General features: G+C 42.2%; 2 protein-coding genes across 2 annotated transcripts; both read right to left on the bottom strand.

The window, feature by feature from the left end:
- Positions 1-814: 814 nt before the first annotated feature.
- Positions 815-6,090, bottom strand: LOC104418980. Its single transcript, XM_010030465.3, has 13 exons — positions 5,774-6,090; positions 5,605-5,671; positions 4,969-5,075; positions 4,649-4,717; positions 4,485-4,539; positions 3,934-3,981; positions 3,672-3,829; positions 3,107-3,345; positions 2,638-2,728; positions 2,081-2,209; positions 1,828-1,981; positions 1,455-1,549; positions 815-1,367 (listed from the first exon to the last, which is right to left on the bottom strand). Exons 1-13 carry the CDS (start codon positions 5,999-6,001, stop codon positions 1,182-1,184), a joined length of 1,626 nt encoding a protein of 541 aa, XP_010028767.2. The 5' UTR covers positions 6,002-6,090; the 3' UTR covers positions 815-1,181.
- Positions 6,091-6,935: 845 nt separating this feature from the next.
- Positions 6,936-11,809, bottom strand: LOC104418979 (protein ALTERED PHOSPHATE STARVATION RESPONSE 1). The gene is made up of 4 exons (XM_010030464.3): positions 10,089-11,809; positions 8,753-8,976; positions 8,294-8,517; positions 6,936-8,165 (listed from the first exon to the last, which is right to left on the bottom strand). The coding sequence occupies exons 1-4, from the start codon at positions 10,993-10,995 to the stop codon at positions 7,319-7,321; spliced, it is 2,202 nt and encodes a 733-aa protein (XP_010028766.2). The 5' UTR covers positions 10,996-11,809; the 3' UTR covers positions 6,936-7,318.
- Positions 11,810-12,023: the final 214 nt, after the last annotated feature.

Genomic DNA, 12,023 nt, shown 5'->3' with positions numbered 1-12,023 from the left:
TCTCTCAAATAAGAACCCAAAGAGGGCCTAACTTTCTGCCGGTCAAGAGCATTTTCATCATTTGCCCTTTTTCTTTGCTTTTTTTTTTGTTCTTCTTCCTTCTTCGTTGGTGGCTGACCAGCCACCGGTGATGCCCGTAGAGGCCTAGGTGAGGGCCACCCTCGTCAGCCATAGGCAAGGTGACGCTTGCCTGGGGGAGGCTGCTTGTCGATCCCTAGCGAGATCGACCCTCGCCTAGCAAGGGTGGCCTCGCCCACAGCTGGCGAGGGTATGCAAACCCTCGCCCGCTGTTGGCCAGAAAAGGAAAAGGAAGGAAACAGAAAAAAGAAAATAAAATTTGGATGAAAACGCCCTTGATTGGTTGGAAAATTTAGCTAGCCAGTGACGGGTGAGGTAAGGCTCTTATTTAAAACAACCATCACTACTTTAGGTCTTTTTTTGAATTAAGATCAACTTTGAATCCCTATTTGATAAATAAGGGCACTTCGAGCCATTTTTTGAAATTTTCCCTATAAGAATGGACGAAAACTAATATAAGGTGTCTTACCAAAAAAAAAAAAACTAATATAAGGTGGTTCAGTAAAATATCCTTGTTTCTATTTATATGGACAATCTTATGTTTTCATAACAACGTGCGGCTTTTGTATTTTCAATAAATAACAACTTTAATCTTTTCCATTTGTTATATTGGTTAATCAGTTCTCTTAAATTTAATTTTCGTCAACTCAATTAATTGAGCAGTGTTATAGCCGTTTAGATGACGGAAATAGCGCGAGCAAATGAAAATCAACAAAGTAGAATCACTTTATTCATCTTTCAAAGATGTAATCTTCAATCTCAAACTTACACTTGACAATACAAGAGTGAAATGATTGGCAACCGCATAACATTACAAAATTTCTCAATTATTAAGTTGAAAACTTTGCTAAGGCGATTGTCAAACTCTTCGTACGCAACCACATCAGATGGTCTTGTTGCTAAAAAGGCCATTCTTTTTAGCTGTCATTGGGGTTGCATGGGACACACCCACATCCTTATTCTCACTCGACGAGTTTATTGGTAGCAATCCACGTAAAGAAAATGTTTCAGGCTCACTGGTGATCTGCCGTATTCAAAGGGACAAGCACGAGTGCAAAATGTAGCAGCAAGTCAAGTATATCGATGGAGAGAACAAAATCCCTTCACCAAAGGAAGCTGCTGGGCAGCGGAAGTTGAGCTCTGATCTCATTGAAGCTTCGGTTGAGGTCGCGAAGTGCTTGGATGTGCTGTTCATCTTCCTCAACAGGTATGATTTTAGCAAAGTCTCCATATTCGAGATAGTCCACTATGCGGTTGGCAGCTTCGAGCCCCGTGACGTAAGACTTCTCCTGTTTACAACCATGATGGGGTCATCGTCATTATCATCTACTGTCGAATCTCAAATCAGAAGAGAAGAAACAGTGGCAGATCAAAACCTGTGACCATGAACCATGACGGTTGATAATCCAGTCTCCTGCCATGAACAAGTTTGGGAAGGAGGTAGAACCACGCATCATGTAATCATATGAACCTATCATACAAGGAAGATGAACAGAAAATTCATCATAAATAAAAGAGGCATCCATCTTCACGTCAGACATGCCAGTTAACAGAGAATAAAAGATCTAGCAAAATGCGTCCTCTTAAGTTCATTGATTGCAGAACAGATTTCAGATAATTTCTTGTCTTCTGATGGTGCAAAACTTATGTCGAATTCTCTAGCCATCTGTACCATGAGATCTACCACTAGAAAAGGTCTAGCATCAGCTTCATTTGGGAACCAATAGCATAAAGCTATTAAAGAGTTACCTGGGAAGAAATGAGTTAAGGACATTGGAGATCTACTAATTTCCCTATCCACCACAGTAGAATTCGCAAACTCCTTCACAACATCTGCGAGGTACGACATGGTTTTTCCAACTAATTGCTCATCCTCGAGTACTAGCAGTTCATCAGCGTAATACTGCATAAACCAGAGAAACCAGAGAAAGTTATCATTTCGTTGACAATTACTTTCACAAAGCTTGTCCCACCTAAACAAATGAAGATTCCTTATACTCACGAAATCAGATTGTATGACTTGCATAGGGTCGCCTTTATGCTCATCTTGGAGTACATTCAAGTCGAAGAAGGTCCATCCAAAGCAGTGGTCATTCCCAGAGCAAACATTGGTCGCATTGGGAATGGTAACCTGATATTTGTCAAATTACATGACTTCTCATTAGTCGTCATTGGCAAGGGCATTCTGCACCTTACAAGGGAGGAACAAAATATCAACGGCTTTCCAAGAAACCACGAAGAGATTGAGCATAATCTTGACCAAAACAGTTTAGTTCCTAGTAATTACTATGCATTTAAGAGCTTTACTACATAACATACATGCATATTTAGCAAAAACAAGAAATCATCAAATACAAGGAGACCTTTGTTAATCATGTAAGGACTCTACTTATCATAAAATTGCAAAGGCAGAATGAAACACTGAGGGTGGACAAATTTTCCTTATTCACTTCTTAACTGTACGTATCTCCTCCCCTCTATTGGGTAATTTTCAATATAGATCGAAAATGTTAGCAGAAAGCTGCAGATTTTAGGACAAAGAAAACCGTCAGCACTTACTTTTCCATCAAGTCGAAGCTTAACACTCAGTGCATCAACCCCAGCCAAGTTCATGACTTTCAAAAACTCATCCCTCGTGCGTAACACTGAGCTACACAGAACTCAACATCAAGTTAAAAGGAAACACAGAAGAACGCAATGCTAAAATCAGAGATTCGACATGTATAGACTACTTTAGTTTATATTAGTGAAAGAATACACATTATCTCAAGTACTAGTGATTTCAGAAGAAGGGAACAGACTTTCGCAAAGTAAGACATGTTTGACTAGTTCTTCAACGAAGAGATTTTCACTCATCTGTAAGAGTGAAGAGTTGAGTAATATTAACAGGGTCAGCTTATTAACGCTAACGAAAGGACACAAACAGCAAAGAATTGCAGATGGAATGAAGAAAGCAGTAATATATGCTAAAAGTCCAGATAATTAATTTGATTTAATACCAAACATTTGCAGAGAGAACAAAAATCACCTGTTACGAATAATCTCCTGAATTGTGGAGATTCTGACAGCTAGAATGAATGCATCTGCGTTAAGGGTCTCTCCCCCACAAGCTATTCCTGATATGCGGCCTGTTGCCTCATCAAAGAATAAGTTTGTCACCCTTCGACCCTCCAAAAACACACAACCTTGAGTCCTCATCAATTCCTTCCACGGCTTGAAGATCTTTTCTTTGAGTGTCCCCTGACACCACACAGCATCAAAATCTTTCTGCGTCCAAAAACAGGAGAGAGTTACACTTTGATGTGCCCATTTCATAAACATGAATGCAATTGTCAGTCAGAACGGCCTTCTGCACTTAGACACTATGTTAAAGCCCGGTTAAATGACCACATCATCCATCTTGATTATGATTGCACTAATGCTGCACATTCCACAGGCCAAGATGGCTGACTGATAGCTTCTTCTTTCTTTTTCCAAAATCTTCACATAATAGGAGATATCTCATGGTTCCGTTGCTTCCAGCTATCATATTGAACTGCCCATCATCAGGTGCATGTATTACAAATGAGGTCTAGAGAAGAGAGCCAAGAGACCTGGTGAGCAAGGATGAGGTAATATAGCATTGCCAGAGTTGCAGCAGCACTGCCCTGCTCCGGTGGCACAAAGAGACCCACTTGAAGCATTGGACGAAATACATCCCGATAAAGCTTTTCTGAGCAGCCAAATTGTCTAAAGAGTTCCCTGGCAGTAACTACCAGTTGAATATATCATAAGCATTTGTCTTATGAACTTTGGCTAGTGATGAAGTTCATCGATAGAAATATTTTGTTTTAACAAATGTGGTTGGATCTTTACTTGGATCATACTTTCTCCAGGCAGTGTCGGTGTTGTCAAAGTCTACCACTGCAAGCATAAGGCACATGTCAGCTGTTGATAGGAGGATGAGATCTGGCAAGAGTCGTAGGGCTAGTGATTGAATGCTGTTGACAATCTTCTTAAAACAATCCTACAGGACCGGAAAAATTTAATATGATGCTGAATTTACTCTCTTCGTTTGGTGCTAACTTGTAGGTTGGGGGTGGGGAGGGGGATAGAAGTCAGGGGAGATCCATCTGCAAATACTACAGATGCACTTATGTCCTACAATAACTAGCTGGAAAGTTCTTCACAACTCAAACTGATGGGATTATGCAGTCCACAGAGTAAATATAATGTCTATTAGCCAACACATTGCTGTAAATCTAAATGCATAAGAGCATATCACATGCTTCATTTACATTTTCATTATTCATCGAAGAGGACATTACAATAGGGCAATCAAATCAAGTTGTTTCTTCATTAATTTGTTCACGTATGCCATGGTATATTCTTCATCTCAAATACTTGACTGAGAAACCTTAACATGCCTGCAGCCATTAGAGAAACTGATGTCAGTCTATCCACCAAGTCCATTCGAAGAAACTGCATGTCACAAAGAATAATTGAACATCAGCAGAGTCATTTGTTTGGTCAAGCTTTGATATATATCATATCAGTAGACAGTGTCTTGTAGCTTCATCATGATGCATACTTGAGTATGAACTAAGGCTCCCAAGGGAGAAGGCAACTGAGGCAGATCCTGGTATATCGGAAACTCAACCTGCATGAGTATAAATTTTACTTTGAGAAACCTAACACTAAGGGTCTCCAGATATGCAAGACATATGTACTTGTCATAATGGCCACCAAAATTTGACAGCAGAGAAGCCAGCGCCACATGTGATTGAGAATGGCTACATTCAAAAGCATAAGATATGTTTGAACTTCACCATCCAAAACATACTAAACGTAGTCTTTTTATCATTGGTTTCACATGCTCGGAATGTTAAATGAAAAAGATGTGTCAAGTACCTCTAGCCCTTCACTCGAATAGAGAGCAGACTTCATCGAATTTGTAAAGGGCTTGATCCCAAGCTCATCGACGAGGCTGAAGATGTTCTGGTAAGGATGCCAAAAGCCTGCATGTTCAAAGAACTCTGTTTGGCTTTTTTCCAACTACTAAGTTGTGGGAGACACCCCTGTGTACGATGCAATTCGAAAGGGCCCAACCATGGAAAGGACAAGTTGGAGCTCATCAACTTTCGATCATCCCTAGTGAATACTCACAAGTAATGGGGGTAAATGGACGCCCATATGACATGATAACAACTTCTCTGCTATTGGCAGAATTTCCTCATGAGCCGACGGTATACACTAACCATATCCTCATTCACTTACATGAACAACAGCAATAAACATAAACAGTATGCCTGCATAATGCTTAAGTAATTCATACATTAATATCCAAATGATTTTCCTACTCTCATTTAGCAAATTTATACAGACAAACATAAAAAGGAAAACATCTTAAACCAATCTAATTTGACGAGCCAGTTCAACCCAGTCCTAAACTAGCATCTACGAGATTAGCATGAGCTATCAACATATCAACAACCCAGAAGAAGAACCGGCTAAATTCTCTTCACATGAAAGAGTGGTTTCAAGTACCCTGAATACCGATCCCGTCAGGACTGCCATAATCATCCGCATCTTCAAGAACTGTCACATTGAAACCCTGAAAAAGAAGGGGAAAAAACACAAGGCACTCCCTTCGAATTCAAACCTTTGGCATTCCGCACAATCACCGACTGAACACAGTCTAAACTCAATCACGCACCTGCTTGCAGAGATGGTGAGCTGCACCGAGGCCGGCCCAACCGGAGCCAACAATCACCACGTTCTTATTCTTCTTCTTCCCGTCCTCGCCGTTGTCATTGTTCTCTGCTCTAGCGTGGGCAACAAGAGACGACCCGGCTCTGGTGCAACGCGGTCTGCAGGAGAAATCAAAGGGAGAAGAAGGTGGGAGTGTGAGGCTCTGCCTCCAACTCCAAGAGGAAGACAACATGGTCGACTAATGCTATCTGCGGCGGCTTTCAACTGTTTTCACTTCACACGTACTCTCTTTTCTGGCTGTTGGGAGACGGTTGAAATCAGTTGATTGGTGGAGGTTGCAACTGGCAGACCAAAGCGCGCGAGATTTTTCTATAGGTGGCCTGAACTTGACCGTGGGCGAGCCTGGTGGCCCATTAAGCCACCCAAGCCCGATATGCGAATGGACTGGTCCGGCGTGCAGGTCTCGTTATTAGGTCCGACAAGCAACCCAACTTTTCTTATCCCAAATCTCACTTATACAATGCCTGGCTCGGATCGGCGACAAGTCCAAATAAGCCCGAGCCCACAAAGTCATTTAGTTTAAAAATTGGAGGACTTGATACAGGGAGAGAAACCCATTGGCCATTCTTTCCACGTGAAAAATGAATAAATACATTTAGTTTCATGTAAGAGATTCAACTCATTCTTTTCACGTGAAAAATGAACAGAGACAAATCATCTGTGGTGGCAGCGTAGTGATTAGATGTTGGTTCCTTTCACGAGAGGTCCAGTTTTTCGCGTCGTCTGCCTTGTTGAAAAGGAACCACGACTTACCTAAGAAGCAAGGGTAATGGTGACTCTACTTTCTTCAGGATTTACTCCATCGCGAAGCGGCACACGAAAATTCCCTAATTTACAAAAAAAAAAAATGAATAGAGACACCACCTGAAAAGGAACCCACAACTTACCCAGGGCGAAGCAGCACACGGAGATTCCTTGATTTACCAAAAAAAAAAAAAAATGAACAGAGACACCACCTGTGGTGGCGGCATAGTGATTCGAACACTGGACCACGGAAGTTCCTGAGTTACCAAAAAAAAAATGAACAAAGACATTTAAATTCATGTACGACATTCAACTCACAGATTCTGTTAAGAGACAATGGAAAAGTCTCAAAATAAGACAAAAAAAAATAAAGAAGATAACACAGGCAGACAGAGAAAAGGAATATCTCCCCAGAAATAACACTTCATCTTGCGGGAGCTCCCCCTCAGTAGATTTTCAGTTCGACGATAAGCCAACAATGGCCCAACTTAGCTCAGATATATTTGCAAGTAACAATCCCTAGAGAGTAGAAGGCAAAACTCTCCTAACACGTATTTGCCAATAAACAATTTGAGGAAGTGGTGACCACAACGGACCACCAGGGACATCTTAATAACCGTCGTCCTCAACAAAACCCACCAAGCGAAAAAAGAAAGAACATGGACACCAATCCAAGTCTCAGCGAGGCGCTTCGACTCGAACCGGTAATATACAGCCACGACTCGATAAGCTAGACCTACAATCGTCATCTCCTTTCACCATCTCCTCCGGCTTGGGAGCCTTCCAAATGGGTTACGTTTTTGGCTCTCTCTGCGCTCTCGCTGTAAGCAACAAGATCATCGTACAGTTTCTGAGAAGCCTTGGAGAACTCGGTCAGGGACTCAAAGATCGCGGAGAACCCGGTCTGAAACCCATTTAGAGTGATCCTCTGCGTTTCTTGCATGCAGTTATGGTGCCTCTCCTTCTCCACTTCTAACTTCCTCCTCAATGTCTCCAAGAAGTCCCCCTTGTCTGTCGCGAGCTCGGGATGGTCGATCTCGAGCTCAGTTTTGTCCTCGGTTGGCCTGAACTCGAGAAACGCGGTCTCTACCTTGTGGAATGATGGCGACATTGTCCTCCTCTCAACTTCTTTTGCCAGCGCATCCACTTTCCTCTTTTGGCGCTGCTCCTCCCCTTGTTGGGCCCAGAGCGCTCTCACGTCCTTTGCAAAGCTTTTCAACGCGAATGCCACGGCCTTTTCTGGCAACTTATTCAGAGAGGCCGACCAGTCGTGGCAGATTGGTAATAACAGGGGACCATTGACCCGGTAAGGCGTGGAAGAACTTCTGCCCTTGGAGCAAAATTCGACTTCTGGCGCTACGAACTTGGCAAGCCAACCGTGAAGGGCTTCAACATATGCCTTTTGTGAGGCGATGTAGTCAGTGAAGCATGAACGCCAGTTCTGGAGCTCAGCTTCGAGCTGGAGTGTCGCGAGCCGGTGGGAGTCATTGCAGAACTTTCCATACGTGGGGCAAGCAAAGGTACCAACTTCGAGAAGAATCTTATTCTGGGTCTCGTGAGACTCCAGCATAATTTTCCAGGTTTGAGTAAGGCTGCATGATAGGAACAGAATGACAAATAAGGAGCGAGACCATGAAGTTCCGAAAATAGACTTAATTACCTTCGTGTAACTGATGTACAATGATGAAATTCACAGAGCTTTTCCTAGGTGTTTGCTTACCCTTTTAAAAGCTCGAGAATTTGAGGCTGCAGTTCGTCATCACGAAGCTTCTCGATCTTTTTAGAAATTGACTCGGCACTGCGAATCGCAACCAAGATCCTAGCATATAAATCTTTCACGGTAGCTCTGGTTTTGTCCATCACGGGTCCATCATCTCCTCTGACACCTTGGTTTCTCAGACGCATGCACTTCCTCTCGTACAATTTTCTTATGTTGTCTCCAGCCTGGCTTATAGGATTGAAATTATCAAGTCGAAATAAATGAAAGCAAACTAGATGAAACTAAGTCCCCAATCATAACATACAGATAATACAGAAATAAACTCAATTGTCAAGATTTCATCTTTTAACATGAATTAAGAAACATTTTCAAGAGCATACCATGTTTAGGTGAGAAGTGAAGACAACTCGTTCATAGTAGCCAATCAAACAAGTGGAGTGTTGACAGATGCAACTTTACCTTAACTTCTTCATAGAGCTTCTTCTCCCATGCATATAGTCTTTCCAAGGTGAGTGAATGGCTTCCCGAAACCATCCCTCCATAGTCATCAAACAATTCATTTGTATACGCAGTCCATGTAGATGATCCCTTTGAACTTGAGGCCACCAGACTTTTGCATGAGGTAGGCTTAGATGAAGTTGATCGGTGCCACGTTAACGATTGGATTAGTTTTGTGGAATTTTCTGCATTAGAATTAGAAATTAGGGAGTTCCAATAGATCACCAAAATACAGAGTATCGGATCCACACACCAGATCTGAAAGACTTCTGATTTATCTCTTAAGGAAGAAACAAGAAGTCATCATGCCTCATCAAGAATTTGTTGCCTTATGTAGTAAATAGAAATGAAGAGGGGTGAATAGTAGGATATTCTAGAATCACAACTTGCTAGAAAGAGGTTATTTAAAAGAGATAAACTGAAGAGAAAAGGGCAAGACTAAGAATGATTCACAAAGCTCCAACAAGAACATGAATGGTGATGGTAAGAAATTCAGTTATACAATAAAGACATACAAATATACAAATGTTAAAACAATGTCCCCTGCAATATATTGAAAGAGAAAGCAACTTCTAAATTGTCTCTCCTCTGTCCTCTCCCTCTGGTTTGTATTGAAATGGGTTGGCTCCACCAGAGTAAAATTAGGTTCTCCTCAGGTCAGTCGAGAGCAAGCACAAATCAAAGCCTAGGCAAAACTATAAGACAGCATTGTGGTCCTAATTAGCTACTGGGACGAGATAAGCCCCACCAATGACCTTTATTGAGAGGAGAAGAAAAATGCACCGGCAACATGAAAGGGACCACCAACAAAAGTGAAACCATAACACCCAGAAGATGTCGCCAATTTTTGCAATTTATCCCGGCAAGTGAAACAAAAACCTTTTGGCAGCTAGGATAAAACTTTTCAAGATTAGATGAAAAATACCAACTTTTTAGATGGGTTAAGAAATCCAAATCACTGGAAGGAAAAAGGAAAAGTAAAGTTGAATTACCTAGGTCACGACTGAACCAGCAAAACTAGCAAATCCGTTAATATGAACATAAGAATCCAAGATCACGATAGAGAAAGGATTACACAGTAATTTCCCTCAACACTTACCAAATAAAAATGAACTAAGAAATTAGTCTGAAATGAACACAAACAAGGTGACTTTATTCATGAAATGATTTTCAAGCTGCGTTCTGCTAATAGTTCAGTAGGAGACAAAATGGGTACTTGGGGATTGAAGTAAGATTTGATTCAATAATATTGTAATGTGACAACAAAATATACCGAACCAGAAAACCCTAATCTCACCTTTTATTTCCTCTAATCCAGATTGCAGATGCACTCTGTTAGCTTCCAACATCCTAGAGACATCCTTGCCAGAATCATAAGCCCTTATGAAATGGTCTTCAATGTCCTTCAATGCTTCCAAAAGCTCTCTACCCTTCTCAGGCATGTCAATCACTGTTAAGCCCTTGTGCTCGCCCTGGCCCAAACAGCCGCCACCGCCCACCGCCTTCACCATTTCAACCGAACCACTCTCTTCCTTAGCCTCCCCTCCACTCACAACATTCTCTTCAACAACCACCACCTTTTCCTCTTCTTCAACCCCATTCTCTTCAGCTTCTTCCTCTTCTTCCAGCTCTGGTATTCCTTCCTGTTCCCTCACAACCCTCAGATCATCCTCGGAGGTCTGCCTGTACCCACTCATGACGTCCGGCCTCATGCCATAGAAGGGGTTGAAGAAGTCCCACCCAAAATCCCTCTGAGGAGATGGCATGGGTGGTGGCATTTGCATATAATAGTACCCGCAGGCTGGCTCTTGTTCTTCTGCGTTCACTCTCTTCTCAGTTTCTTCCTCTGAGGAGTCATCTGAAGAAGTGGAGGAATCACAGTGCTCACAAGGGATGGACTCTTTGGTAGACTCAGAAGGCCTCTGTTGGAGCAGCATGGTGCTGTTGGTGACATTCTCGGTGGGGGTTGATGGGGAGGTGCAAGGTGGAGAGAAAGTTATGAGGAAAGGTGAAGAAGGTGAAGAGTGTCTAGCAACAAAGAGCTTAACGGCAGCTGCGACTGCATATAGAGATTGACAGTACTTAAAATGTGCCTCTGCGAGAGCATACCTTCTCTCAACGGCTAGCTTGAGCTGATGCTTTCTCTCCCTACATATGGATACTACTTCTTCTTCTTCACCTAGCTTAGAAGCAACACATCCCATCCTCTCTGCTTCTTTTTCCTTTTTCTTTTGCTTAAACCTCGAGTTGGATGAATATGGGCTAACGGAATGTAAAAAGGTCGGCTTTTTGGGGGTATCTCTTCATCCTTTTCTGATACAAACGAGTTCGGGTTTCGCCAAGACTGAGAATGTATTTGCTTGAGCCGCGTTTTCAGAAAAGCAGAGTCCAAAATGCTGATCCATTGGAAGTTTTAGGCCATACCCATATCAGGACTTGCTCTGGCACGCTTGCTTCTGGTGGAAACGCAGCTTTTAAAAGAGCTTCCAAACTACCCATTTCCTTCTCCAAGCAAAAGAGCTTCAAAAAAGAGAGCTGAAAAACAAAGGGCTTCAAAGAAGCAAACACAGAGGAGTGAACTTTTCTGGAGAGAGAGAGTCTAGAAAGGCCGGAGGTAAAAGCAAGACTAGTTCTTTCCCCTTCTTCTCTTCCATTCTTTTCCCTAAGCCCACCATTTTGTTTAATTACCTGAAACTGCAGGAGGGACTGCGAAATAAGAGAATGGAGAGTGTATCTTCTAATATAAAATTTTGGAAGGGAATAAGGACAGAGAAAGAGAGATTGATTACATTACAACAGGGTAAAAAGCAGCTGGAGCATTAGTAGAGTAAGTAAAGTTAGAGGGGCTCGAGAAAGAACGGGAGTGAGAGAGAATCCTTGTGCTTGCTGTTTGGCAATTAGTAGGCATGAGTTAGCAAGGGCACAAGTACAGCCATGGTCTATCATCCCATACGTGACTCTCACAAAAGAAAAAGGAAAAAGAAAGTGAAATTATTAAAGGCCTCTGCTTGATTTTGCAGGGATTTTAGAGGGAACCAGAAGGGAGGGTTCAGAGAGAAGAGCCGAACGTGGTCATTCATTCACTGTAACCAGTGCAGAGAGACTAGCCTAGTGAGAGAGAGAGAGAGAGAGAGAGAGTGGTTCATTAATTGTCCTGTCTCTTGTGGTATTTCCTCCTGTCATTATACAAATCTGACTGCCACTACTTACATCGTAAACCACTCCTAATGAA

Source organism: Eucalyptus grandis, chromosome 4 (genome assembly GCF_016545825.1).
Source record: "Eucalyptus grandis isolate ANBG69807.140 chromosome 4, ASM1654582v1, whole genome shotgun sequence".
Classification (NCBI taxonomy): Eukaryota; Viridiplantae; Streptophyta; class Magnoliopsida; order Myrtales; family Myrtaceae; genus Eucalyptus; species Eucalyptus grandis.
The sequence above is the reverse complement of the archived record's forward strand: the minus strand, read 5'-3'. Positions and strand labels throughout refer to the sequence as shown.

What these genes read in the sequence shown, in the direction of transcription:
- LOC104418979 (XM_010030464.3), bottom strand. Translation starts at nt 10,995, where the DNA reads ATGGGATGTGTTGCTTCTAAGCTAGGTGAAGAAGAAGAAGTAGTATCC. An exon ending in AGCTCTATGAAGAAGTTAAG is followed by an intron (nt 8,518 to 8,752) that starts GTAAAGTTGCAT and finishes CCTATAAGCCAG; the next exon opens with GCTGGAGACAACATAAGAAA. An exon ending in ATTCTCGAGCTTTTAAAAGG is followed by an intron (nt 8,166 to 8,293) that starts GTAAGCAAACAC and finishes CCTATCATGCAG; the next exon opens with CCTTACTCAAACCTGGAAAA.
- LOC104418980 (XM_010030465.3), bottom strand. Translation starts at nt 6,001, where the DNA reads ATGTTGTCTTCCTCTTGGAGTTGGAGGCAGAGCCTCACACTCCCACCT. An exon ending in CTCACCATCTCTGCAAGCAG is followed by an intron (nt 5,672 to 5,773) that starts GTGCGTGATTGA and finishes CTTCTTTTTCAG; the next exon opens with GGTTTCAATGTGACAGTTCT. An exon ending in CAGGAGATTATTCGTAACAG is followed by an intron (nt 2,729 to 3,106) that starts GTGATTTTTGTT and finishes AGTTCTGTGTAG; the next exon opens with CTCAGTGTTACGCACGAGGG.